At 45.7% G+C, this 25,602-nt stretch overlaps 1 protein-coding gene across 4 annotated transcripts in view; it reads left to right on the forward strand.

The window, feature by feature from the left end:
- Positions 1–1,284: 1,284 nt before the first annotated feature.
- The window catches only part of DNM3 (dynamin 3), a 433,678-nt gene continuing 409,360 nt past the window's right edge, over positions 1,285–25,602 (forward strand). For all 4 annotated transcript variants that reach the window (XM_066261164.1, XM_066261161.1, XM_066261163.1 and 1 more), the window contains exon 1: positions 1,285–1,599. In XM_066261164.1, the coding sequence (XP_066117261.1) occupies positions 1,439–1,599 (161 nt within the window). In that variant the 5' untranslated portion in view covers positions 1,285–1,438. The remainder of the gene's footprint in view (positions 1,600–25,602) is intronic.

Here is a 25,602-nt window from a genome sequence, read left to right on the forward strand (position 1 = left end):
ACTCTTGTTCTGTCACCATAGAACGGTTTTGCCTGTTGTAGAACTGTGTATGAATGGGATCATGCAATGTGCACTTTGGCTCCTTTCATTTGACACAGTGCATCTGAGATGCTACTGTGCTGTTGCCATGTTGGAAGAACACTCCTCTTTGTTGCCAAGATCAATTCACTGTGTGTACTTACCATACTTGTTTACTCATTCACTTTTTGATGGGCATTTGGGTTGGTCTTAGTTTTTTGCTTATTTGAACATTCCCCTACAAGTCTTTTTAAGGTTAGAGGGAAATGTATAACATTAAATGCTGAGACTAATAAAGATGAGTTAAGTTTTGAGTAAGTTAAGTCAAGGGACTTGTAGGACATTCAGGTAGTGAGGTCCAGGATCAGTGGAGTCCAGTCTGAGGTGCAGGAGAGAGGGTGGTCTAGCCATAATGTGGGATTACAGCCATGGGAAAGCCTCAGGTAGAGCACAAAGCATGAGACATAAGGCCCATTAGTTAAATCCTGATAATTACTGACACTTGAAAAGAGGCGTTCTCTAAGGAGAACATGTCCATTATCCGTGTCTCCATCATCAGACACTAGACCCAACCACCAGTCTTCTCAGACTTGCTAAATTTAACCGAATGGGAACAGAGCACATGGTCATGGTTAATGATGATCCCACAGAAGGAGGCAGATTGGGAGGAGAAATGGCATGAGAAGTCTCAAAGGATATTAAGAGGTTGGTAGATGGGAGCGAGAGGGTGGTGAGGGATAACGACCACGGACTCCTTTCTCTTAGGCGGGTGGGAAGGGAGGACGGTGTCGTTCAAGTTAATAATTAGGTAGAGGCAGACTATGCAGGGTCTGAAATGGACGTCAGATCAGAGAATTTAGACTCCAGCAGGCCGGATTCCAGAGCAGGGCGTGAGAACGTGAGACTTCCTTTCTGGAACTGTATGTACTCCGGAGGCGGGGCCCTGGTGGCTACTGTGCTGCTGCTGGTGGTGACCGTGCTGAATTGTTATCATTTTGGTAGCGATTTCCCCCTGGACTTTGGCTGTGGAGCTGCTGCAAGGGAGCATAGTCGCGGGCTGTTGCTGATTGGGTGCTGACCCGGAGCTGTAACTTTGCCTCTGAGCCTTGGCAGCAGAAGACAGAGGCGGTGGCATCTGGCCGCAGCTGGGAGGCAGTGCGTGCGCGCTGTCTGGGAACCTTGGGGCTGGGCGGTTGAGGGGCGGGGCGGTCTGGGGGCGAGGCCACGCCCCTCCCGCCCGCGCAGGCGTGCTGCGGGCTGGTAGCTGTCAGGAGCCCAGCAGCAGCGGGCGGGCCAGCAGGCGGGCAGCGGCATCCGAAGTGGGCGCTGGACCGCGGTGACTGAACCCAGCACGGCCCCAGCTCCCCGCCAGGTCACAGAGGCGAGCAGGGGCCCGTGGGCGGCGGGCGGCACAGGCAGGATGGGGAACCGGGAGATGGAGGAGCTGATCCCCCTGGTGAACCGTCTGCAGGACGCCTTCTCGGCACTGGGGCAGACCTGCCTGCTGGAGCTGCCGCAGATCGCCGTGGTGGGCGGCCAGAGCGCGGGCAAGAGCTCGGTGCTCGAGAACTTCGTGGGCAGGTGAGCGGCCGCGGGAGCTCGGACGGACTAGGGGCTGCAATGCACTAGAGGGCGGCATGGTGGGGGGCTGGGGCGCGGGCGCAGTCGTCCAGCTGCGGGCATCCTCTGTCCCCCCCCCCTCCCCCGCCTGGTGGCCCTCCTGTCTGCCTTTCATCCTGCGATACAAAGCCGTTTCCTCTCCGTCCTCCGGCTGGGAGTCGGGGGAGGGGGTCCGCCCCGGTGTCGACTTCCCTGCGGGTGCACGCTGCCCCCAGGCAGCGCGCTGGCGCAACCAGGTCCCCTGTTTTCTGTGATCCTGGCCCCACGTCCCTTCCTTTTCCAGCTGACCTCCCTAAGGGGCTCGTGGGGCTGTGGGCTTTACCTCCCGCCCCCCGCGGAGATGCTCCGCTTCTCGCCCCGCTTCCCGCTCCTCTCAGCTGTGTCGACTGTTCGAGACAGTCGTCGCCTGCCCCTGGCAGGGGAGGCGGGGTGCGAGGAGACAGACCTCGTTTGTTGTGGTGAAGCTTTATCCAGCGACGCTTCCCTACCATTCTCCTCGCGGGGAGTCAGGAATAAAAGGTGGTGGGGTGTTCGCGTGCGCACCTCTTCGCTGCTCCGGGAGTCTGCCGAGAAACCGGGGCACAGACTCAGCCGGGGGGACGGAGACCTGGGGGTCCAGGTGCCGTGTCATTCCCGCAGCATCCCAGAACCGACCAGCGTCTTTCTCTCCCGCTTTCTGCTCCCTTTCCCCCAGCTTCGTCTTGCCTTCCCTGAGCCCAGATTTGCCCCGCCAGTCTTCAGGATGACAGGCTGCATTTGAATTACAGCTAAGGGGTTTCTTCGCGACTCTTAACACCGAAAAAGCTAAAATATTTGTTATTTAATTGGGAATCAGCATTTCTTCCACTGAGCGGTTCAGGGAGGATTAAGTTACCTTACGGGGCCTTGCCTGAGGAGTGCAGACGTCTGGTTGCTCAGAAAGGCCATTTGAAAACGTTATGAACGGGGAAATCTGTTTCCAGGTAGAAACAGCCGGAGGGGGGACCATCCAGAGACTGAACTTGACTCTCTTTATTTGGCTGGTTAGTTAGTGATCTAGGGTTACAGACGGGTCTTGTTCCTCGTCGTCGTTGTTGTTGTTAGTGTTTGGTGATGTGGAAGATTTAGATAGTTCCATACTTCCTTTAGGAATGTCAGTATCTATAAAGTGCATGTTCCATTCTCTCGGATGGTACTGTTTTGTCCCCCACCTCCACAAACCGGAAAGCCAAGAAACCTAATAAAAAAGTCAAATTTTCGACAGTTGGCTGGTATTTTTGAGTAAGTCACTCAATCTTTGCCTTGGTTTATCATTTATTTTGAGCGATGAGAAAAGTGATGTGTAAAGCATTTTACCTACGTCACCACAGATGTGATGGAGTGTTAGAGAAACATGTATTCTAAACATACGCACAACAGTCACATCCTTAAGGATTTTTACTTTCTTTGATTTATTGCTAATGAAATTCACTAGATTTAAAGTGATACCCATAGGGAAAGTAAGGTCTGATGACAGTGTATTTTTGGGTTTTCAAACTCCAGAGCATTTAACATGATGCCTTCATAGTCATTTAACTACTTTTGGTTTTTAAACAGATACATAAAGGTTACAACTGTAAGTAATTCAAATGCAAGTACCGTAATTTTTTTATATATCTTTCACATATTTGGTTGGATGAGACTGTATTATAAATGAATTGTTTGTTGCAAGAGCTTTTGCACCTCATGTCAACTTGTATGCACATATCTCAATTCTGTTCTTTAGGTTTTTAGACCTTACATGCTTCTTAATGCCATAATGAAATTGTACAGATTTCTCCTAACTAGCTATGTTCTTTTGAAATGAGAATTTTAAAAAAGAGCTGTAGAAGAATAAAATATTTTAATTTGAACATTTTTTCATGATAGAATAAAAAAATAGGAACATTATCAATATTATACAAATCATTACATTACAATATTATACAGAGCATCTACTGGAATACATTAGTAATTTGTTATGCTTTTTAAAGCTTTATCAATCATTAATTACTGTTAGAATGCCAAATCAAGGAAAAGGATGAACATGGAAGGAAAAACTCATTTAATAAATATATAAAGGGTTTATTATCTGTAGAGATGACACCTGCCTTACAGAGCCTATATAGTAGGAGAAAATTTAATTAAAAAGGTCATTTGGTATTAATAAAGATTTCGGTCATTGAATTACTGAGGAATCTAATGTCTAATTATAAACCAACCTGAGGGAAAAAGGAGTTCTCTCATTTGATAGGTGATTCATCTTAGGCAGAAAAGAAAAAAAAAAAACTGCTAGTATTCCATTATAACCTTTTATTTTTTTATTACCCAGAAATTTTGCACTGAAGGTAAGGTCCTTTCCTTTGAGGATGAAACTTTTCTTTTTCACATGAGTTTAAGCCTGACCTATGTGCAGTTATTGAGTGCAATCATAAAACACGGGGTCATTGCTTGTGTAAATTAGTATTGTTTGCTCATCATGTCTGCTTGTTCTCTTCCAAATAATGATGCATTTTTTTCTTAGTGTTTGACAGTCCATGTTTAGTGTACTAACCATACTTTCTCCTCTCAGTTTGTTTATATTGATTTTTTTTGGACACCACTGAATGAATTTGGATGTGAACGTGTTTACTTTATTTAACTGTAGCTTTAAAATCTAGTTTTTGGGTGACAAGTCCAGATTGTCATGAATAAAATGAGTCATGAATGAACTACTTGTTTGTGATTTTCTTGCTGAAGTGATGAATTTACATATTAATGTGATATCGTGTGAGTAACCAGATTGTTCTTTCGGTTGTTCAGATGAGATATATGCTGGCAGTGAGAGGCAGCTCGGTGTCTAATGAATAGAGGCTGAGACGCACGGTCTGAATATAGGGGTTCAGTAGCTGGCTTGGGGTCTGTCTGTTTTGTTTATGGAAGAATTGAATGTATTCAACTACCTTTACATCCATTTGTTTTTCCTCCCGAAGTTAGAAGCAGGGAGGCAGTCAGAGAGACTCCCGCATACCCCCAACTGGGATCCACCCGGCATACTCACCAGAGGGCGATGCTCTGCCCATCTGGGGCGTTGTAATGTTGCAACTGGAGCCATTCTAGTGCCTGAGGCAGAGGCCATGGAGCCATTCTCAATGCCCAGGCCAACTTTGCTCCAATGGAGCCTTGGCTGTGGGAGGGGAGGAGAGAGATAGAAAGGAGAGGGGGAGGGGTGGAGAAACAGTTGGGCACTTCTCCTGTGTGCCCTGGCCGGAAATTGAACCCGGGCCTTCCACACGCTGGACTGATGCTCTACCACTGAGCTAACCGGTCAGGGCCCATCCATTTTTTTAAAAAATAGTATAGTGAGGTGATGATGCTAATAGTGGTTGACATTTGAGTGTTTGCTCTGTGAGCATCAGGTTCTGTTCTAGGTGCTTTTACACGGATCATCTTATTTAATCCTCATAAAACCTCAAAGAGGAAGGTACTGTTATGAGTTACATTTTACAGAAGAGGAAATGGGGATTTAGAAGCTTTGCATAACCTGCTAAAGGCTAATGTAATGTGAAACCAGTGGCGCCAGGGTTCATCCCGAGGTGCTGTGTTCATGGGGGCTGTGTTCCTAGGCTCTCAAACCTGTGTGCCCTGGCCCCGCCATGTTGAGACTCACCGATGCCTCTGATAAACACTTGTAACTGTTTTTTTTTTTGTTTTTTTTTTGTATTTTTCTGAAGCTGGAAATGGGGAGAGACAGTCAGACAGACTCCCGCATGCGCCCGACCGGGATCCACCTGGCACACCCACCAGGGGGCGACGCTCTGCCCACCAGGGGGCGATGCTCTGTCCCTCCGGGGCGTCGCTCTGTTGCGACCAGAGCCACTCTAGCGCCTGGGGCAGAGGCCAAGGAGCCATCCCCAGCGCCCGGGCCATCTTTGCTCCAATGGAGCCTCGCTGCGGGAGGGGAAGAGAGAGACAGAGAGGAAGGAGAGGGGGAGGGGTGGAGAGGCAGATGGGCGCCTCTCCTGTGTGCCCTGGCCGGGAATCAAACCCGGGACCTCTGCACGCCAGGCCGACGCTCTACCACTGAGCCAACCGGCCAGGGCCTAACTTCTTATTTTGATCACACTTAAAAGCACCACCAAAGTAAATAAGAAGCCGCGACATTAGTAATTTTATTCATATTTATTTATGTATGTCTGCCTTGCCTCATTTCACAGAGGATTTGGAGCAACCCCTTAGGCGAAAGCAATGTTAGTTAGAAGATAGGTGTATTTCTTTACTATATTAGACATTCTTGAAGGGATCTCTACAGTGTAATTGGGTTGTTTATTTAGCTGTGTGTTTAGAATGCATATAGCTTGTTTATAGAGGTGTTAAGTGAAAACTGTACTAGTTGCTAAGGCACAAATGTCTTTTAATGATATACTTGTTAGAAATATTAGTTTTCGAATGCTCATTATATAGACAGAGGATTCCACAGTATTTTACTCTAGTCTGAGTGGTAAATAGACTTTTAATTTTGCACAAAAAGAATAGATTTTGTGATTATTGGGGACTAAATAAAAGATTATTTTAAATGTCTATGTTGAGAGGAATTCATTTCAATGTGGAAATATCAAAATAATGTATATTTATTTAGTTGTGAGGTTTCTAAAGATGAATTTATTGATTATCAAGTTGAAGTTATTTTATGGAAGAACTTTAAAAGTGAGCCATTTGATGCTGTTGAATGGACATGACCAGGTAATTTTTTTTTTAAATCCCAAAGTCAATTATATGGCTTAGATAGACCTAATCTATTCTTATATTCTTTGAATTCAAAAGAGTATTTAAAAATTGAAGAGGTTGCCTGACCAGGCGGTGGCGCAGTGGATAGAGCATCAGACTGGGATGCAGAAGACCCAGGTTCGAGGCCCTGAGGTTGCCAGCTTGAGTGCAGGCTCATCTGGTTTGAGCAAAAGCTCACTAGCTCAGACCCAAGGTCACTGGCTCGAGCAAGGGGTTACTTGGTCTGCTGAAGGCCCGCAGTCAAGGCACATATGAGAAAGCAATCAATGAACAACTAAGGTGTCGCAATGAAAAACTAATGATTGATGCTTCTCATCTCTCCATTCCTGTCTGTCTGTCCCTGTCTATCCCTCTCTCTGATTCTCTCTCTGTCTCTGTAAAAAAAAAAAAATTGAAAAGGTAAGAGTTCTCTGTTTGCAAATGAGATTAGTCACAGAAGCATTAATATTAGTAAAACTTCCTAATTCAGAAATAGGTTTGTATTGAGGGAAAATATTTTTTTCAAAATATCAAAGCATCTGAATTAGTGAATATTTTTCAACAAATGGCTTCACAGTATTAAAATTACTAGACAAATAGGTGCTATCAATTAAAATGTGATAATTATTGAACATCATGCTTCATGGTTCCCAAAAGTCTCTCTTTTTCTTTCTTTCTCTTTCTTTCTTTCTTTCTTTCTTTCTTTCTTTCTTTCTTTCTTTCTTTCTTTCTTTCTTCTTTCTTTCTCTCTCTCTCTCCCCTTCCTTCCTTCCTTCCTTCCTTCCTTCCTTCCTTCCTTCCTTCCTTCCTTCCTTCCTCCCTCCCTCCCTCCCTCCCTCCCTCCCTCTCTCTCTCCCTCACTCCCTCTCTCTTTCTTTCTTCTCTTTCTTTCTCTCTCTCTCTCTTTCTTTCTTTCTTTTCCAAGAGTTGACTTAAAGTATCAGAAAAATAGACTTTTCAAATCCAACAATAAATTGTTAAAACCTGGAATTACAAAGATATTCGTTGCTGAGTTAACCTTACATAATGTGCATCTGGGTTATCACAAATTTGCAGTTGGGTTTAATTACCACAATCAACTTAATGTTTCAATTAGTATCTGAGAAGTAATGCAATGAGATGGACTGTCCTGCATAGGATATTTCTGTTTTAGAATTAACTTAGGATAGCCTGACCAGGTGGTGGTGCAGTGGATAGAGCGTTGGACTGGGACACGGAGGACCCAGGTTTGAAACCTCAAGGTTGCTGGCTTGAGCGCAGGGTTGCTGGCTCATTGAGCATGGAATCGCTGGCTTGAGTGTGGAATCATAGACATGACCCCATGGTCGCTGGCTTGAGCCCAAAGATCGCTGGCTTGAAGCCCAAGGGTCGCTGGCTTGAGCAAAGGGTCACTCGGTCTTCTGTAGTCCCCCTAATCAAGGCAAATATGAGAAAGCATCACTGAACAACCAAGGAGCTTCAACAAAGAATTGATGCTTCTCATTTCTCTCCTGTCTGTCCCTATATGTCTCTCTCTCTGACTCTCTCTGTCTCTGTCTCTGTAAAAAAAAAGAATTAGGATAAACAGATGTGAGAAAGGGGACTTGACTAACTTATTTAAGAATGAAGTTGGGCAGGCAATCATTCAGAACTCTAGAGAACTGGATACTGAACAGTTAGCTGTGCTGGAGGGTAGACTATTATATTAGGTTCTCTACCAATGGAACACACAGTTAATATATTAGGTCTGTGTGTGGTTTTTTTTTTAGGTAGTACATTTTTCTAGGGCTAATAAGCAGAGTTAAATTGTGATGTTTTACTTATTATTATGTTTTATTTAATTTTAAGAGAGGACTACAAGCAGCTAAAAGATTATTATATTTCTCTTCCACCAGAACCAAGTCAAGAGAGCTCCAAGCTAATTAATGTACCATATGGAATGCCTAACTCTAAGTCTGCTCTGCCATTCCTTACACTCTCAGCATTGACGTAAGAATTCTAATGGGTTATGGCATGCTAAACACATTTCTATGAAGTGAGAAGAAGGGGGTCAGTATTTGTTAAGCTCTCCCAGATGCAGGCATGAATGCTAGATGAGGAATTTGGGAAGGATCATGGCTGGTGAATGGCCAAGCTGGTGTTTAGCCTTGGACATGACTTCTCTTGGTACTGTTGAGAAGCATGGGCAGTGAAGTCAGTGAGCGCCACAATTTTCAGATGAATTCATAAAATGAAGGCACTTGGGTATAATGCCAACTAGTTGGAACAAAATAACTTATACTCTGTCAATTTATTTTTACTAAAAGAAAACAACAACAACCCTGAAAAGCTACAGTTCTGAAGCTGAATTGGGATGTTAGTGGAAAGTAGATAATATATGAGTTTCTGTGGCACTTGGCAGCCAGAGTCATTTTAGCTCAAGGCTGCATGTACTGAGGTATCGATGTCAAAGCAGGGAGGTGGTGATCTGTCTCAGTGTCTGACTTGACAACAAGGCATTGAATTTAGACCGTCACTTTATCACAGAGAGATACCGTGTATTGGAGGGGGCCCAGGAGAAGCGTAGCAGGAAAGAAAGGTTGGAGAGATTAAAAATATAATGACGGAGTGAAGGCTAATTGAGAGGGGGGTGGGTCAGACCAACTGTCTGGACATCAAGTCACTCATACTTGAGGGAGGTGGAATTCTACTTTGTTTTTTTAAAGAATAAGGCATCTATTTAAGGTAGTGGAATAAACTGCAGACATAATGTCAGGGAAAAGACTCAAGTCAAATCTGAGATAGAATGTATTGTTTAGAAAGAGGGAAGGGAAAACGCAGAGGGCTGACATTAAATGATTTGCACTTCCTGAATTAATCACCATTGCAACAAATTAGAGGGTTTTTTTAATACCAATTTGGTGATTTTTTTTCTGCCCCACAGGTAACTTAGCTTTCTTTTTTTATCAGTAGCAAGGACTAGAATTTCACTAGGTTTTGTAAGACACTTTCTCCTGAGCTTATTAATTTTTGCTCACTTCCTAAGCCACATAAGGATGCAGAGAAACCAAGAAATTTGTCCAAGGTCAGAAGCCGAATCAGGAGCTGAGTTTGGAACTCAGTGTTCAGGACTGGGAGCCCCCGGGCCGGTTCATTCTCTTCTTTCCTCCTCTTATCCTTTTTAAAGATTTTTTAAAATTTTATTTATTGCCCTGGCCGGTTGGCTCAGCGGTAGAGCGTCGGCCTAGCGTGCGGAGGACCCGGGTTCGATTCCCGGCCAGGGCACACAGGAGAAGCGCCCATTTGCTTCTCCATCCCTCCGCCGCGCTTTCCTCTCTGTCTCTCTCTTCCCCTCCCGCAGCCAAGGCTCCATTGGAGCAAAGATGGCCCGGGCGCTGGGGATGGCTCTGTGGCCTCTGCCTCAGGCGCTAGAGTGGCTCTGGTCGCAACATGGTGACGCCCAGGATGGGCAGAGCATCGCCCCCTGGTGGGCAGAGCGTCGCCCCTGGTGGGCGTGCCGGGTGGATCCCGGTCGGGCGCATGCGGGAGTCTGTCTGACTGTCTCTCCCTGTTTCCAGCTTCAGAAAAATGAAAAAAAAAAAAAATTTTATTTATTGATTTTTAGAGAAAGAGGAGTGAGAGAGAGAGAGAAGGGGGAGGAGCAGGAAGCATCAACAACCATATGTGCCTTGACCAGGCAAGCCCAAGGTTTCAAACCGGCAACCTCAGTGTTCCAGGTCGACACTTTATCCCACTGCGCCACCACAGGTCAGGCCCTCCTCTTATCCTTTTTAAAGTGCCTCTCTCTCAGCCTCCCTCAGCTCCCTCCTTTTCCCCTTTCATTCCGCCAGAGGGAGGAGCCTCTGCTCCTCTGTGATGTCCCCTCTCTTACATTTCTTGGTAGCAGACCAGCTGTAACATTTTGTTGTTTCCCCCCATATGCAACAGTGGAAGGAGACGGGGAGCAGGATTTTTCTCAGGCTCTGACCAGTCCATTTGGCTGAGACACTATATACTATTAGAGTAAATTGTGACTTTTAGGGAACAGATGGGCCCAGGAAAAGATTATGGTAAATGAAATAGTGGATGTTTTCCCACCACGTGGGCGTATCTAGAAAGATAGGCCTGGGATGGTAACTGATAGACCTTGCTTAAACCAAGGAAAGCTTCTGAAAAACCCACAATAATACACAAATAATATAAGTAAATACACAAATAATATAAATGGAGAAGTTACTATCTAAAGAAATGGGTGAGTTTTGATAAAATGACATCCTTGGGTAGCAAATTCTCACCCTTCTATTTGCCATTTTCATAGTTTTACTTTGTGTGTATATGTGTGTGTGTGACAGAAACAGAGGGAGTCAAAGAGAGGGACAGATAGGGACAGACAGACAGGAAGGGAGAGAGATGAGAAGCATATATATTTTGTTACGGCACCTTCGTTGTTCATTGATTGCTTTCTCATATGTGCCTTGATGGGCGGGGGGGCTACAGCAGACTGAGTGACCCTTTGCTCAAGCCAGTGACCTTGGGCTCAAGCTGGTGAGCCTTGCTCAAACCAGATGAGCCTGCGCTCAAGCCGAGGACCTTGGGGTTTCGAACCTGGGTCCTCTGTGTCCCAGTCTGATGCTCTATCCACTGTACCACTGCCTGGTCAGGCTCATAATTTTACTTTTTTAAGTGCTTATATTCTTAGAGTGAGGCTTGTTGGTGTAGAAATTTTAACAATGAATTTCAACAAGCATTAATGTGTTAAATCCTTAAGGTCAACTGATGACAATGACAAAATACTTACTGAGATAATGGATGATCTATTTAATTCGTGACTTATCTGAATGAGACATGATTGCTTTTGGTCTTGTTTTTCTCTAGCGTCCCTGCTGAAAAGCACTGTTTCCAGGAGCTTCAAGTGGGTGCCTTTAGTGCTCCCTTGTGACAGGGTCTCGTTTTCATTTCCCACTACCTCAAGGTCACCATAGACCCGTGAATGACACACACATCACTTTTAGGAGTGCGTGGAGATTCTGAAGGGCCTCATTGTCTATCGTTTCAGTGGCTTGGAATCGGGAAAGACTAATCCATTTAAATAAGTAATTTGATGGGTGACTAATCTTAGAGACTGAAAAGGCCCATGTTGGTAAAGAAGGCCTCGCAGCCTGGCAATGGAGTGCGGGCTCTGCTGACTGGTGTTTGCGCCCCCCCCCCACTGACGCTTGCTGGTACCAGGGCTCTGGGCGAGGCACTGAGCCTCATTGGGGCTGGTTTTCTCCTCTGCGGTATAGAGGTAATAACACAGACTAAACTTTTTATGTGTGTCAGTTCTCAGTTAGATGATGTAAAGCTCACGGCCCATGATATACATGCAATAAATGATAGCTATGATATTGTGACTTACAAGAAAAAAATATATATTTGGTCTTCATCCCAAGTTCCTGCTCACGGCTCCTCAAACTCTTGCCTAAGTGTTGACAGCCTAAAGGTATCTTCTGTTATCTTAAGGAGAGGTGACTTTTGGATGTCCCTAGGTCTCTAAGGATGGGGGTAGATCACCAGAGGAACTGAGCACATGCTTAGAGGGATGGAACTTTCTGTCTCTTCCTGCCACCCGCCTCTACCTCCTGGGAGTAGAGAGGAGTAGAGATCGATTTCAGTTACCAAAGGCCAGTGACTTAATCAATCATGCCTCATAATAAAGCGTCCTTAAAAGCCCAAAAGGACAGGATTCCAAGAGCTGGTGAACGTGTGCAGATTTGGGGACAGGGAGGCACCTGCAAAGGACATGAAGCCCTGTGCCCCCCCCACCCCACACCTAGCCCGGTGTGTCTCTCTCATCTGGCTGTTTCCAAGTTGCATCTTTTATGATCAGCCTGAAATCCAGTGGGTAACCTGGGCTTGAGAATGGAATCTGAAATGTGTGTGTGTGTGAGGGGGGCAGTCTTGTGGGACTGAGCGCTTGACCTTTGGAATCGGACACTAATTTTAGGTAGCATCCAGATTGAGTTGCATTGTGGGACAGATACCCAGCCGGTGTCTGAGAATGGCTTGGGTGTTTGGGGAACTCCTTCCAACACATAAGTTGGAGATTGTGTCTGGAACCTTTTAGGTGCCTGTTGAAGTACAGAATGTTTTGGACAATCAATGGAAAAGAGCTTAGAGGGAAGATTTCCTGAAAGAGGCAGGATTTGAAGAGTAAGAATTCAGTATGTTGAGGTGGGGCCCCAGGCACAGAAGTCACAGATGGCAGCCTTCTCGGACCTCCTGGTGTCTCAGGGTTGGTTCCACACTCTTTGGCACTGCAAACTTTCTGACTGATTCACATTCGTTTTTGGCCCCCGAGACAGACTGCCAAGTTCTTTATTGGTATTGCCCATGGTATCTTGTACAACTCTGTGTTCAGTACTTAATTTTTATTCTGTTTTTACTAATTAAATTTTTGACTTGACTTAAGATGGGTTGGTCCTGGGAGTGAAGATCTTGGCTTTTAGTAAGAGATTTATTTTTAATGTGGATGAGATAAAATGGTCTGTGTTTGATAAACTAATACTCGTAGTCCACGTGCCTCCATTTGGAGTTACTCCGTCAGAGTGAAGGCGGGTTCCTGAGCTCTGCTCATGGTCCTGGAGGTTAGCCACAGTGTTTTGGTCACTCTCCTGGCACTTCTGCTCAGTAGCCAGATTTGGGAACTGCTAATTACCACTTCCACAATTCCTATTATTGTTGCAGCTATGGAACTGTGTTTTCCTTTCCTATCAGTACCCTAAAACTACCCTAGCCGAGGTCGCCGATGATCTCCGAACAGCTTAATTTACTTCCTGTTTCTGAAATTGATTGGAAATTATGCTTAATTCCCACAACCACTGACTAAATTCAAGTTTTCCTCATCTTCGGGGCTGTAGCAACAGATGTAATGCTTTCTCCACCTGGAATCTTCTAGCCCAGCTTCCTCACAGCCACAGCATGATTGACATGGAATGAAAATGAAATGATAGCACTGTGTTGATGAAAACTCTTCCTGATGTCACCCAGTATAAAATCTGTGCTTCTCGTCATGGCATAAAGCCCTCCCTGCCTGGCCCGGCCTTCTAGGTTGCCTGACATTATTCTCTTCTTCAGCTGGGTGTTAGACGCCGCACGCTTCCACCGCGCTTTTTACGTTTCTTGGGTTTCTTCGCCATTTTCACTTAGATCCCTGTATAGGAATGACGTTGAGATCCTTCACCAGGATAATTCCTGCTAGCTCTAACTCAGGTCTCTTCTCCGGGAAGCCTCACCTGTTTGCCCTCTCTCCTGTCTCCCAGGTGACTGGCTACCCATCTGGGCACCACCAGTCTGAACGGTTCTTTAATGGTGCACTTACTACATTGTACTCCATGATCTAACCTACTTCTGCCCTGAAACTGTGAACTTCCCAAGGGCAGATAGAGTCTGTGTATTTGTCTTCACTCGTAGCACAGAGTGACTCCCGAATAAATAATGGATGAATCAGCCACTACCATGGAGAGAACTCAGCCTTTGTCTTCCCTGGTCCATCCGCAGCATCTAATGCTGTTTCTTGGACACTCACTGCCTTGAGACATTAATGACTGGACAGACAGACTCCCGGTCCCTGTGGAGCATGCCGTCCAGTGAAGAGACCCATAGCGAACAGATAAGAAGTGCGTAATTATCAGTCACCGTGGACTCTGCCGCGGAAGCGATCAGGACGTGACGATGGAGTGCAGTTGGCTGGGGAAGCCTGTCTCTGATCAGGTGACACGTCCGCTGGAGGCCAGGGACCTGCCACGGGAGGAACCAGGGCCCAAGGAACAGTATACATCTAGGTTTTGGGGTGTCAAGTAGCTGCGTGCTGGAGGCAATTAAGGGAAGCCTGTGTTCCTAGAGTCCATGGGGTGGGGTAGCCAAAGTTCACTTAGGGAGGTTTTGTCAAAAATAATGTAGGCCCTGGCCGGTTGGCTCAGTGGTAGAGCGTTGGCCGGGCATGTGGAAGTCTCAGGTTTGATTCCTAATCACGGCACACAGGAGAAGCGCCCATCTGCTTCTCCACCCGTCACCCTCTCCTTCCTCTCTGTCTCTCTCTTCCACTCCACAGACAAGGCTCCATGGGAGCAAAGTTGGCCCAGGCACTGAGGACGGCTCCATGGCCTCCATCCACCTCAGGCACTAGAGTGGCTCTGGTTGCAGTGGAGCAACACCCCAGATGGGTATGCCGGGTGGATCCCAGTCAGGCGCATGCAGGAGTCTGTCTGCTGCTCCCCACTTCTCACTTTGGAAAAATACAAAAAAAAAAAAAATCAGTGTAAATTTTGTCCAGAGTACAGCAGTAAGTGATGGCAGGAAGGATTTTAATGAGGGGAGGGATATGATGTGATTTCCCTCTGAATAATAACCACTGCAGGTCAGTGCTGTTTAAGAAGACAGTAATCACCACCCATGTGGTCATTGTGGCTAATGATCCTGAGAAACTGAATTTTCAGTTTTGTGCCATTTTAATTACTTTATACCTAAACCTAGAAACGTAGTTGATTCAGTTGTATGAAGCTTTTAAGAGGCTGCTTAGAACTGAGGGCAAAGAGCAGGCTTCTCAGAGCGGGAGGAGCCCCGACTCGGAGCCTGCCCGGAGAGTCAAGAAGGAAATGGAGTCAGTCAGTGAGGACAATGTGCTGCAGACAGCTCTTCTCAGAAGAAGCTGGAAGAGGGTGTGGGCTGAGGGTGGATACCTTTTCCATGGCAGGTATCAGAGCATTTTCATTTGCGAGTGGGAATGGCCTGGGAGATGCTAACAGGGAGGAGACAGGCGGGAGGCAGGACAGTCGTGAGACAATGCAGTGCGATGAGATGCAGGGGTCCTGTGGGTGGAAGACCTCCTGCCAGAGGAGGAGGGACACCTCATTCATTGTCACAGAAGGGCAGAGGTGCCTGCACAGACCTGGGGCGCCCAGAGTTGTGGGGTGACAATAGGGAAGTTGCAGGCTGGTGCACGGATGGTGTGAGAAGAATGCTCAAAAGGCAGAAAGGTGTGTAGCGAGTGTCTGAGCTCAGCGGAGACACATCCCACATGGGTATGAAATTGCCCTTTTTTGTAACTCAAAAGAGGTTTAGTGGACTTTGTAAAAATACAAGTTTTATCCAGCCACTCTACTGCTTAAATCCCTTTCACCCAGCTTTTTTGTGCGACTTGCTGTTTCCTTCACCATCTGCCACCTGCCTCCCTGTCCCTCTCCTCTGTGGCCCTCACCATTCCCTGCTGAACTACTTAGTTCCTAGAGGGTATCAAGCCCATTCATGTCCCTGTGACTTAACATCCGTTCCCCTCTACCTGCGAGGCTCTTGGGTTCTCCTTTGCCTGCCTAACTCTACTTAACATTTTGCGACCCAGCTGTCATCCCTTCTTGGAACCTGCACCAAGCCCACAGGTAGAAGGGGTTTACTGATGTACATTGAACGACTGGAGGTGCTTAGAGCTGCATTGCACTCGAAGCTCTTTGAATACGGAATTATCCAGAGAGGCAATGCTGTGTGCACGAAAAGCCAGGGGCTTTTGGGTGTATGTGGTTTTCTGAGTTTTGTTTTCTCATTTTCAGAATGGAGATGATATACGTGATCTCAGTTCCTTTTACAAAGGCTAAAAAGTGGCTTTTCAGTGTCTTGTATGTAGACTTAATAGGAGATTGTTTAAAGAATGGTACTCGAGTAAAGATTTGTATGTAGCAAAGCACACCTACGAGATTGTCTTCATTGCAAGGCTGACCAGGACACCTGCTCTATATAAAATGCTGCATTTCCTCGTCACAATGTTTAGGACAAATTATGAAGGCCCCTAACCGAAGGCTGTTGTTCGAAAAGGTAATACGTCTTCAGAATGACTTGTGGGCTTCCTGGTGGGGACCCTTGGGCAGGTGAATGAGAAATACACTTTGTGGGGGAGGAGGGTCTGTACTTTCAGATCTACCTGCATGTTCTCCACCAAGGTCACCAGATGCCTGAGCACGAAGGGGTTGGGACAGTGAGAGGGACAAGACCTGGTAACTAGTTTAAAGGAGCTAACAGCTTATGATAAGGCTTGCCAGGGTAGAGGACAGACTCCCAGTTGTCTGTAGAACAGATGAGACTTGTGGAAGCTCAGAGTGTTGAGTGGAGGCGCCTGAGCTTGGAAAAGGGGCTGTCCTGTTAGGCTGGCACCAAAGAAAGCAGAAAGAGGTCATAGTTTATATACATAATATCCATAAGCAAGCGCCTCTGTTCGGAATGGGACATAACACTTTTTGTTGAATTGTCATTGCATGGCCAATTTTATTCAGTAGCTTCTCTCTTTAAAAATAAAAGGTATTTAAACGATATATTTGCAGATTGTGTTTTCTTAAGGCTTCTGTGTTTTCAGATTTTGTTTACTCAAGTTTATTATTCTTGCTTGAAAATTATTTTCTTATGTAGCTTAGAGTTCTGATTTAGAGAGGGTCTTTCTGTGGGACTAAGTTGTTTTATAATTAAATTAATCAGTCTTTAATTTGCCCTTCAAAACACAGACATTTAAAATCTAGGAAGTTTTGCCAGCTGGGGAGAGACAGTCTGTCATTCTTAAGAAGTTAGCTGTCATTCCTGCAAGTGAAGCCTTTTTTTTTTTTTTTGACAGAGACAGAGAGACAATCAGAGAGAGGGACAGATAGGGACAGACAGACAGGAAGGGAGAGAGATGAGAAGCATCAATTCTTCGTTGTGGCACCTTAGTTGTCCATTGATTGCTTTCTCACATGTGCCTTGATGGGGAGGGGCTACAGCAGAGTGAGTGACCCCTTGCTCAAGCCAGCGACCTGATGCTCAAGCTGGTGAGCCCCACTCTCAAGCCAGTGACCTTGGGGTTTTGAACCTGGGTCCTCTGCGACCCAGTCCAACACTCTATCCACTGCACTACCACCTGGTCAGGCATGTGAAGCCATTTTTTTTCTTTTTCTTTTCTTTTTTTTTTTTTACACAGAGACAGAGAGAGTCAGAGAGAGGGATAGACAGGGACAGATAGGAACGAAGAGATAAGAAGCATCAATCATTAGTTTTTCATTACGCATTGCGACACCTTAGTTGTTCATTGATTGCTTTCTCATATGTGCCTTGACCGCAGGCCTTCAGCAGACCAAGTAACCCCTTGCTCGAGCCAGTGACCTTGGGCTCAAGCTGGTGAACTTTTGCTCAAACCATATGAGCCCACGCTCAAGCTGGTGACCTCGGGGTCTTGAACCTGGGTCTCCGCATCCCAGTCTGATGCTCTATCCACTACGCCACCGTCTGGTCAGGCCCACTTTTAAATTTATGTCTACCCTGCTTTCCCACAAAGGATTCGAAGTAACTCTGTGCAAACTTTATTTATGCATTCATTTACTTTTACATCAAATACTTTCAGAGGTACTAGACACAGAAAATGAAACTATGAAGTAAAGTAGAAGTGAAGAGGAAGGACTAAGTGAGATGAGAAGCCAAGAAATGGAGAAGAGAATATTTCCAAACGTAAAGACTGTCATAAGAGTGGAATTAACCATATTTGCCTGATCAGGTGGTGGCGCAGTGAATAGTATGTCGACCTGGGGTACTGAGGACCCAGGTTCATAACCCGGCGGTCGCCGGCTGAGTGTGGGATTCTAGACATGACCCCATAGTCCTGGCTCAAGCCCAAGGTTGCTGGCTTGAGCAAGGGGTCTCTGGCTTGGCTGGAGCCCCCCAGTCAAGGCACATATAAGGAAGCAATCAAACGTGCCGCAACTATGAGTCGAAGCTTCTCATCTCTCTCCTTTCCTGTCTGTCCCCCTCTCTCTCCCATGCTTAAAAAGAAAAAGAGTGGAATTAACCACATGTAAGCACGCTGGTAGGCAGGAGGAAAAGTGAAATATGACTTGTTATCAGAAAGAAGGAAGAAACATTCGTGTTTATACCGCTTCCTTTAGAGCTGAGTCAGAAACAGCCCCTCACATTTCATAACAGCCAGTAGTAGCTTCCTTGCCCTGCGGTCCTGCCTGTTATCAGCGCTCAGCTGGGCAGGTGACCTTGGGGTCTTGAGCCTGGATTCCATTTCCGTATTTTCAGATGCATGTTGAGATTTCAACTTAGGCGCTTGGACTTGACGAATAGAGTCATCGTCTTCCCCAGATGGCTCGTGTCCTACGTGTGCTGATGGACTTGACTGTTCTCACCATCAGCGCACCTCGTGACCTCTGTATTGTCTCCAGCTCTCCCAGCCCCGCCCCCGCAGAGGTCTGTGAGTTCTGCTGCGGGGGAGCCCTCCTCTCTCTGGTGCTTTTCCATGTCTGGAGCTGTCGCCCCAGCTCAGGGCTTACTTCCCTCTCGTCTGTCGGCTGCAGTTGCTGGTTAAAGAGCCCCCGTTCTCCTGAATCAACCCCCGTCTAACTCATCTTAAGTACTTTGGCCAGAGTTCTCTTAAGGGAGAAGTCTAATCATCACCACTCCCTTTTCTTACGTGATAAAATCCTCGCTTCTTGGCATCACAGTGAAAGTGTTCCGTGATCTGACCACTGGCCGCTTTCTGGCCTGTCTTTTGTTCTTCTCCTTCCCACACCAGGGGGACCATTTTCTGGAACATTCCTTGTATTTCCTCCCCTTGTGGCATCACCTGTGCTGCTTCTTCTATCTCAAGTGCTTTTGCTCTTTCTGTTCTTCCCATTCTATTTCAAGTCATTGAAACCTGACCGAGTGTTTGCTGTAAGCAAAGGATTGTGCTGGCTATTGTGGATGCAGAGATGAGACCCATCACCCTCTCCCTCAGTGTTCTCGTGAAGGATGTGGAACAACGGGGAAGCTGAAGTGTGCCTGTCACTTTTCCCACGAAGCCTTTCGAATTGTCCGGCTTAGATGGATTTTACTTATTTATTTTTTTAAAGCCTTCACTTGTAGATTGTAAATAGGCCTTACCGACATCTTACATACTGCTTAGTAGTTTATATGCTCCATTATTTTAGAAGCTTCTACTCATCACATGACCTGCACGCTAAGGTCCCAGCGCACAACACATTGTAAGTGTCACGCAGTAAGTGTTCAGTTCATGTTTTCAGGGTCGTGTATGCGGTCCGTCGGCCGAATGACACACGGATCCTGAGGAGTAGATGTCATTGTCTGTCAAAACACAGTTAGTTGTGCTTTTAAGGTCCTCTTTTACAAGCTGCCTTTGTGCAGGTGTGGTTCTAATAAAGGCCACGCATGTCGAAACCCTTTGACTGTGGGTATGACCGCATGTGGAGGGCAGCCTTTGAGTTGGCAGGAGCTCCACGCAGCAGCAGCAGCAGCAGCAGCAAGTGGACAAGGGCTGGGAATGGTCCGAACGGGGTGGGAATCAGAGCTGCAGGGCAGGCCTCCCAGAGGACAAGGGCGCTGAAAGCCAGGCTTCCAAAGGACTTGAAGCAATCTTGTGTCCCATGAGGGGGCGATGGCTTTTGAAATTTGATACCATTCTGGCCAGTCCTGTGGAAATGGTTTCTGGTGAAGTACTTGAGCACCCCTCCTCGCCTCGCCCCTCCCATGGTTACTTGATTTGACTAAACCCCCTGTGCTTTAGTGGGGTTGTTCATGATTTCCACCTCAGATATTTAGAATAGAGAGGTCACATCTGTGCTAGTGTGTAACAACGTTCGTTCAGTAGACACCTAAGTAACGTGATGGGGAGATGCAGGGCACATGGTTTTCCTTTCAGAGGTTAATCCTAAACCGAGGTTAGATGCACCCGAAGTAGTTTTCATTTATTTATGGTATTGTCACCCACACATTTGTCTGCATTTCCTTTGCATTCTCTCTCTCTCTCTCTCTTTTTTTTTTGTATTTTTCTGAAGTTGGAAACGGGGAGAGACAGTCAGACAGACTCCCGCATGCGCCCGACCGGGATCCACCCAGCACGCCCACCATGGGGCGATGCTCTGCCCACCAGGGGGCGATGCTCTGCCCCTCCAGGGCGTTGCTCTGTTGCGACCAGAGCCACTCTAGCGCCTGGGGCAGAGGCCAAGGAGCCATCCCCAGCGCCCGGGCCATCTTTGCTCCAATGGAGCCTCGGCTGCAGAAGGGGAAGAGAGAGACAGAGAGGAAGGAGAGGGGGAGGGGTGGAGAAGCAGATGGGCACTTCTCCTGTGTGCCCTGGCCAGGAATCGAACCTGGGACTTCTGCATGCCAGGCCGACACTCTACCACTGAGCCAAACGGCCAGGGCCTGCATTCTCTTTTATTCAAACCTCATCTCTTCTTGGAATAATGTATAGTTCATAGTTATAATCCACTTTGGAAATTACTAACAGGTTCAAGTGTCAACGGGAATCCCTGTTACCTATTGTTTGGTGTTTGTGGAGTTTGATTCAGCGCGGTACCTTTGGTCATGTGACCTAAATATGTGTATTTACCATAACCTACCAAATTTCATCTACCAAAGAGACTACAAATTTGAGAGGCACCATTATTTTAGAGAGAGCTAACAAAGGAGAAAGAAAACCACTGTCAATCAAACAACCCTCTCTTATCACTTAGAATTTTTGTTTTATATATATCAGAAAAGCTCTCAGACTTTAGGACTAATTCTTATCACCTGTCACTCTTGTGCATGCACAACTTGTAAGATGCAAATGAAATAAACTGGTGAATTACTCTCCAAATATCCTCCCATTGGGTCCTACTCATGCATTCCTCTTCCATGCAGGACTGACGCCATGTTTTCCCTCCAAGCAGCACGCCCTGTGCTGTTGAGAGGGTTGGTGGAGAAACATTTCTTTAGAAGGGGTGTCCTGCTTGAGTGAAAGTAGTGTTATTTCCTTCCAGACCAGATCTCTTAGAGGTGACCGGGTTTGGAATTCTTTGGTTCATGCCCCGGGACCCACCCTCCTTGGTGAGGGTGTCACGTGGTGCCCCAAGGACAGCTCCTGGCATGCCAAGCATCCGTCTTCGGAGTGGTCTGCCGAGGCCAAGGGGCAGGAACCGAAACGCCCGAAGTACTTGGTGCCAAGCCAAGTGATTTTTCTTTCCTGTTTTCAACCTTGCCGCTGCCATTTGCTCCTTGTGCGAACGAATGGAAATTTTTGAGCAAGGAACTGCTTCCTGCCAGACCTATTGGGAATGTCAGATCCTCCTCCTTCATGGTGTCTTCACAGACATGCCTAATTGAATTAGAGATGTCACAACCTGGGCAGTGTTTCAGGCAGAAGGAAAGGAGAATTAACTGCTCTCTTCTGAGTTAGTGCTTCTTGGCAACTCTGGCTTGCTTTAGCAAGCAAGGTGTAGCCTTACCTACTGAAGCACTTAATTTTTGATTGGCTCTCTTTCATTGAATGAGAAATCGCAGTATGAGAAGGAACAAAAGAAGCTCCATGGTGTCCTTTATAGGATTTCTTTAAACCGGGCTGCACAGCTACTTGTTCCCGCACCAGTGTCTGTGTTGAGTCATTCTCAGCATCATATCTGTGGCCTCTTGGAGAACACCACTCTGTGAAGGCTTTGGGGCACAGACAGTTGCTTTCCCCTCTGAATTAAGGTGCGTGAAAACACCTGGCTCGTGGCCCCAGGCCCTTGTCCCTCTGTCCTCCCACCTGTAGCTGCCCTCCACACGCCTGGTGCGCTGTCCTCTGCTGGCCTGTTTTTTACTAAACAGGCCTGGCAGAGCCGTTTCCCGGGGTCTCCCGAGCGTGGTTCTCTGCACAGGCATTTCCCCGTTGGGGACATGGGAAGCTGGAGCTGTCATTTCTGGTTAACTGTTGAGTTGTGCTGGTTTACTCTTGAATGTCTCTTCTCTAGTTCATCCTAATCATGTCTATCCCGTACCCCTATCTACATAGGAACCGAAACTCTTGACCACAGCTTTTCTGGTTATTTTCTGTTTCCCTCATTACAAATAGATTCACGTCATGACTGATAATCATTTGTTGTCAGTGAGATGAGGTGCTGGTCATTATTGCTAAAGTATCTTACTATGTCTTGTTTCTGATGCTGGAGAAATTAAAATAGGTGCTTGTCAGCAGTAAGTGTTTCATTCTACCTCAAGATAGAAATCAGCTTATTACCAAAGACTATTTAAGTTTCAACTAGTTCAGGGTGAGACTGATAACTTATAGATGGACTTAAGTTCATTTTAATTCCAGCAGCTCACATCTGACATTCTCCTTTCTTCACGAATCATTTGGATCGCAGAGCCATAATTAGGCATCATTGGTAGGAGATGTGGGACATGTAGATACAGTACCTGTGAAGACACAAATGTGCATTGAAGAGCTAACCTTGCAGTCAGGGTTCTGATGGCTTGCTTCAGGACCTATTAAATGCTAGTACATCTGCTGCTATGTTTCCCGTTACTATGAAAATATTTGCTAATAATATCTATGTGATCTGGATTGCCCTTGATGGCCCTTACTGCTTTAAAGTGAAATTGGTAACATAGATAATTTTTATGGACTTTCACTATATCCTCATTAAGAAGATATTACTGAAGATAAATTTTTAAGTGGGACCAATAGGAAACAAAAATATTTATATTTTCATTGTGAGCTAGCCGATTATCAGGGAGTCCTCTACTTATTTGGGATTGTTAACCTTTGAGGTGTCTCATGCCTCATTCGGTGTCCTGCAAATAAAAAGTGAGGAGTGGCTTCTCACTTTTAAATAGACTTCTGTTGAACACTTACTGTACTGCTCACAAAAATTAGGGGATATTTCAAAATGAGTATGAAGTGATAAAAAAAGAAGCATTTGATTTTTTTTGATTAAACAACATCAGAAAAACAAATGAAAAGTCAAAGAAAATTGTTTGATTATTCAAATGAGATGCAAAACCAACTTTTATTTCATTGGTGAAAATGCACCATACAAAAAGGCTGAAAGTACTGGAGTATCTGCACGTCCCCTGATCCCCTGATTTTTGTGAGCAGTAGGTTTCTGTTGAACACTTAGTATATCCCAATCACTTTACAGCATTGATTACCATAAAGGACATATTCTGGTCCCTGCATCCAAAATTATATTCTCTGTGGGAGAGATAAAATATGAAAATATAGAAGAAAGCATAAGACTATAAAATGCTAACCAGAACACAAAGTGGCCCGAAAGCAGGCTGCAGTGGGCAGTCCCAGGGGAAATGGTCCTTGTTGGAAGGTAGTATCTAGGCAGAGTTTATGAAAGAAGGATCACTTACGTGGGTCCGGGAGGGTGATGGGGTTTGGGAAGACAGCGAAAGGTGGAAGATGTATCTGGAGGAGGAATGACATGGATGAACCCTTGAAGACATGGAAAAGTCCGGGGTGTTACAAGGTACAGTTTGGTCACAGGATTGAGTTAATGCTGAAGGAGAAAAGATACAAAACAAACTCAAATGCTAAAATTCAGAAGTTTGCAGTGGACGTTGTCCAAAGTGTTGGGGCAGAAAGCAGTGTTTGAGGTGGAGGGAGACCAGGGAGGAGCCAGTATACATTGTTCAGTGACACAATACACAGTCATGTGTGTCTTTAACCACTCTACGCTCAATGCCTGGAGCCACGAGAACAGGTGGACACATTACTGTCTGGGACCTGACTTTCCAAAATGCTGAACAACTCTTTATAAACTTCTAAATAAAACCAAGTACCATCTCCTCTCAACGTACTTGGTAGCTTCATTCCCAGAAAATTCAATAGATTGCTAAAATCTTTGTTTAGACTCTATAAATCAGAACTAGGCTCCAGCTCAAAGAGTGGAGCCTAGTTTTGCTACATGAGCATATAGCAAAAGATTGGAAAATGATGCAGGAGAGTTGTTCAATGAGTAAGACTCTCCAGTGAATTTGGGTGGGTTTTTTTTTTTCGTGTGTGTGACAGACAGAGAGAGACAGAGAGAGGGACAGACAGATAGGAAGGTAGAGAGATGAGAAGCATCAATTCTTCATTGTGACTCCTTCGTTGTTCATTGATTGCTTACCCATATGTGCCTTGACAAGGTAACCCCTTACAGCAAACCGAGTAACCCCTTGCTGAAGCCAGCGACCTTGGGCTCAAGCTGGTGAGCCTTGCTCAAACCAGATGAGCCCGTGCTCAAGCTGGCAACCTCAGGGTTTAGAACCTGGGTCCTCCGTGTCCCAGTCCAATGCTCTGTCCACTGTGCCACTACCTGGTCAGGCGAATTTGGGTTGTTTAACATTCCTGGTCCCTCAGTCGCTCACTGTGAAACATCTCCCTGAAAATCCCACATTGCACTCTCCTACTGCCCACTGCCCTACGGCTGTATCAGTGACTGTATGTACTACTTACATACCCTAATTTCATTTATTTGGTTTGTGTTTGATTGTTGTTGTTTTGCAGTTTTTACCTGCCAAAGAGAATATTTAAAATGTAATCACTGATTGCCCTAGGTCGCTGGCTTGAGCAAGGGGTCACTGGCTCAGCTGGAGCCCCTGGTCAAGACACATGTGGGAAGCAATTAATGGACAACTGAAGTGCCACAACCACAAGTTGATGCTTCTCATCTCTCTCCCTTCTTATCTGTCCCTGTCTGTCCTTTCTCTCTCTCTGTTGCTAAAAAAAAAAAAAGAATATGATCACTGATTAATTCAAAGGTCACATATTAAGTGTTTTCTCCAGCAAGGTAGGTTCTGTGGACTTATGAGGCAGTAAATTCTTTATTCGATTTAGATGATTGCTAAGCCCCTTGTGACTGCCATGCACTTACGAGCTATGACCTCCGCTCTCATGTAGCTGGCTACTAGCCTATCAGGTGAATCAGGTGCGTGATAAGGGGTATGTAGAGAATTTCAGATATGACAGAGCCTTGTGGAGGGTTGAGGAAGGGCCAGAGAAATGACAGAGATTGCCACCTTTGAGTGTGGTCTTAAAGAGTGAGTATAATTGTGACAGGATTTGAAGAGTGTATTACCTTTTAACAGAAAATTGAATTTAAAACTACCTTTCAGGTCACATTAATTATACAAACTTTGCAGTGGATTACCAAATGCCTAATATTTCTTGAGATGATAAAGGTTCTTTGCTGTCCCCCATTTGTGTTTTTTTCTTTTTGCAGTTACTCTTTCTATTGTTTGTCTTTACAACTCTGTATCTGGTCTTCTGAGTAGTTCACACAGACAGGAACTATGCCTTTGTATGTCACCATGTCTCTTGTGGTGCAGAGCGTATGGGACCTTAGATATTGCCAAAATTGTTCATGTGGCAACAAATGAGTTATTCTTAGCTGGAAATTGTTGCTGTTTATTTTACTATTAGCATTTTCTAGGGAATGTGAAGTCAGGATGTTAGTAATTGGGAGACTAAGAAGACGG

Source organism: Saccopteryx bilineata, chromosome 2 (genome assembly GCF_036850765.1).
Source record: "Saccopteryx bilineata isolate mSacBil1 chromosome 2, mSacBil1_pri_phased_curated, whole genome shotgun sequence".
In the NCBI taxonomy this organism is placed as follows: Eukaryota; Metazoa; Chordata; class Mammalia; order Chiroptera; family Emballonuridae; genus Saccopteryx; species Saccopteryx bilineata.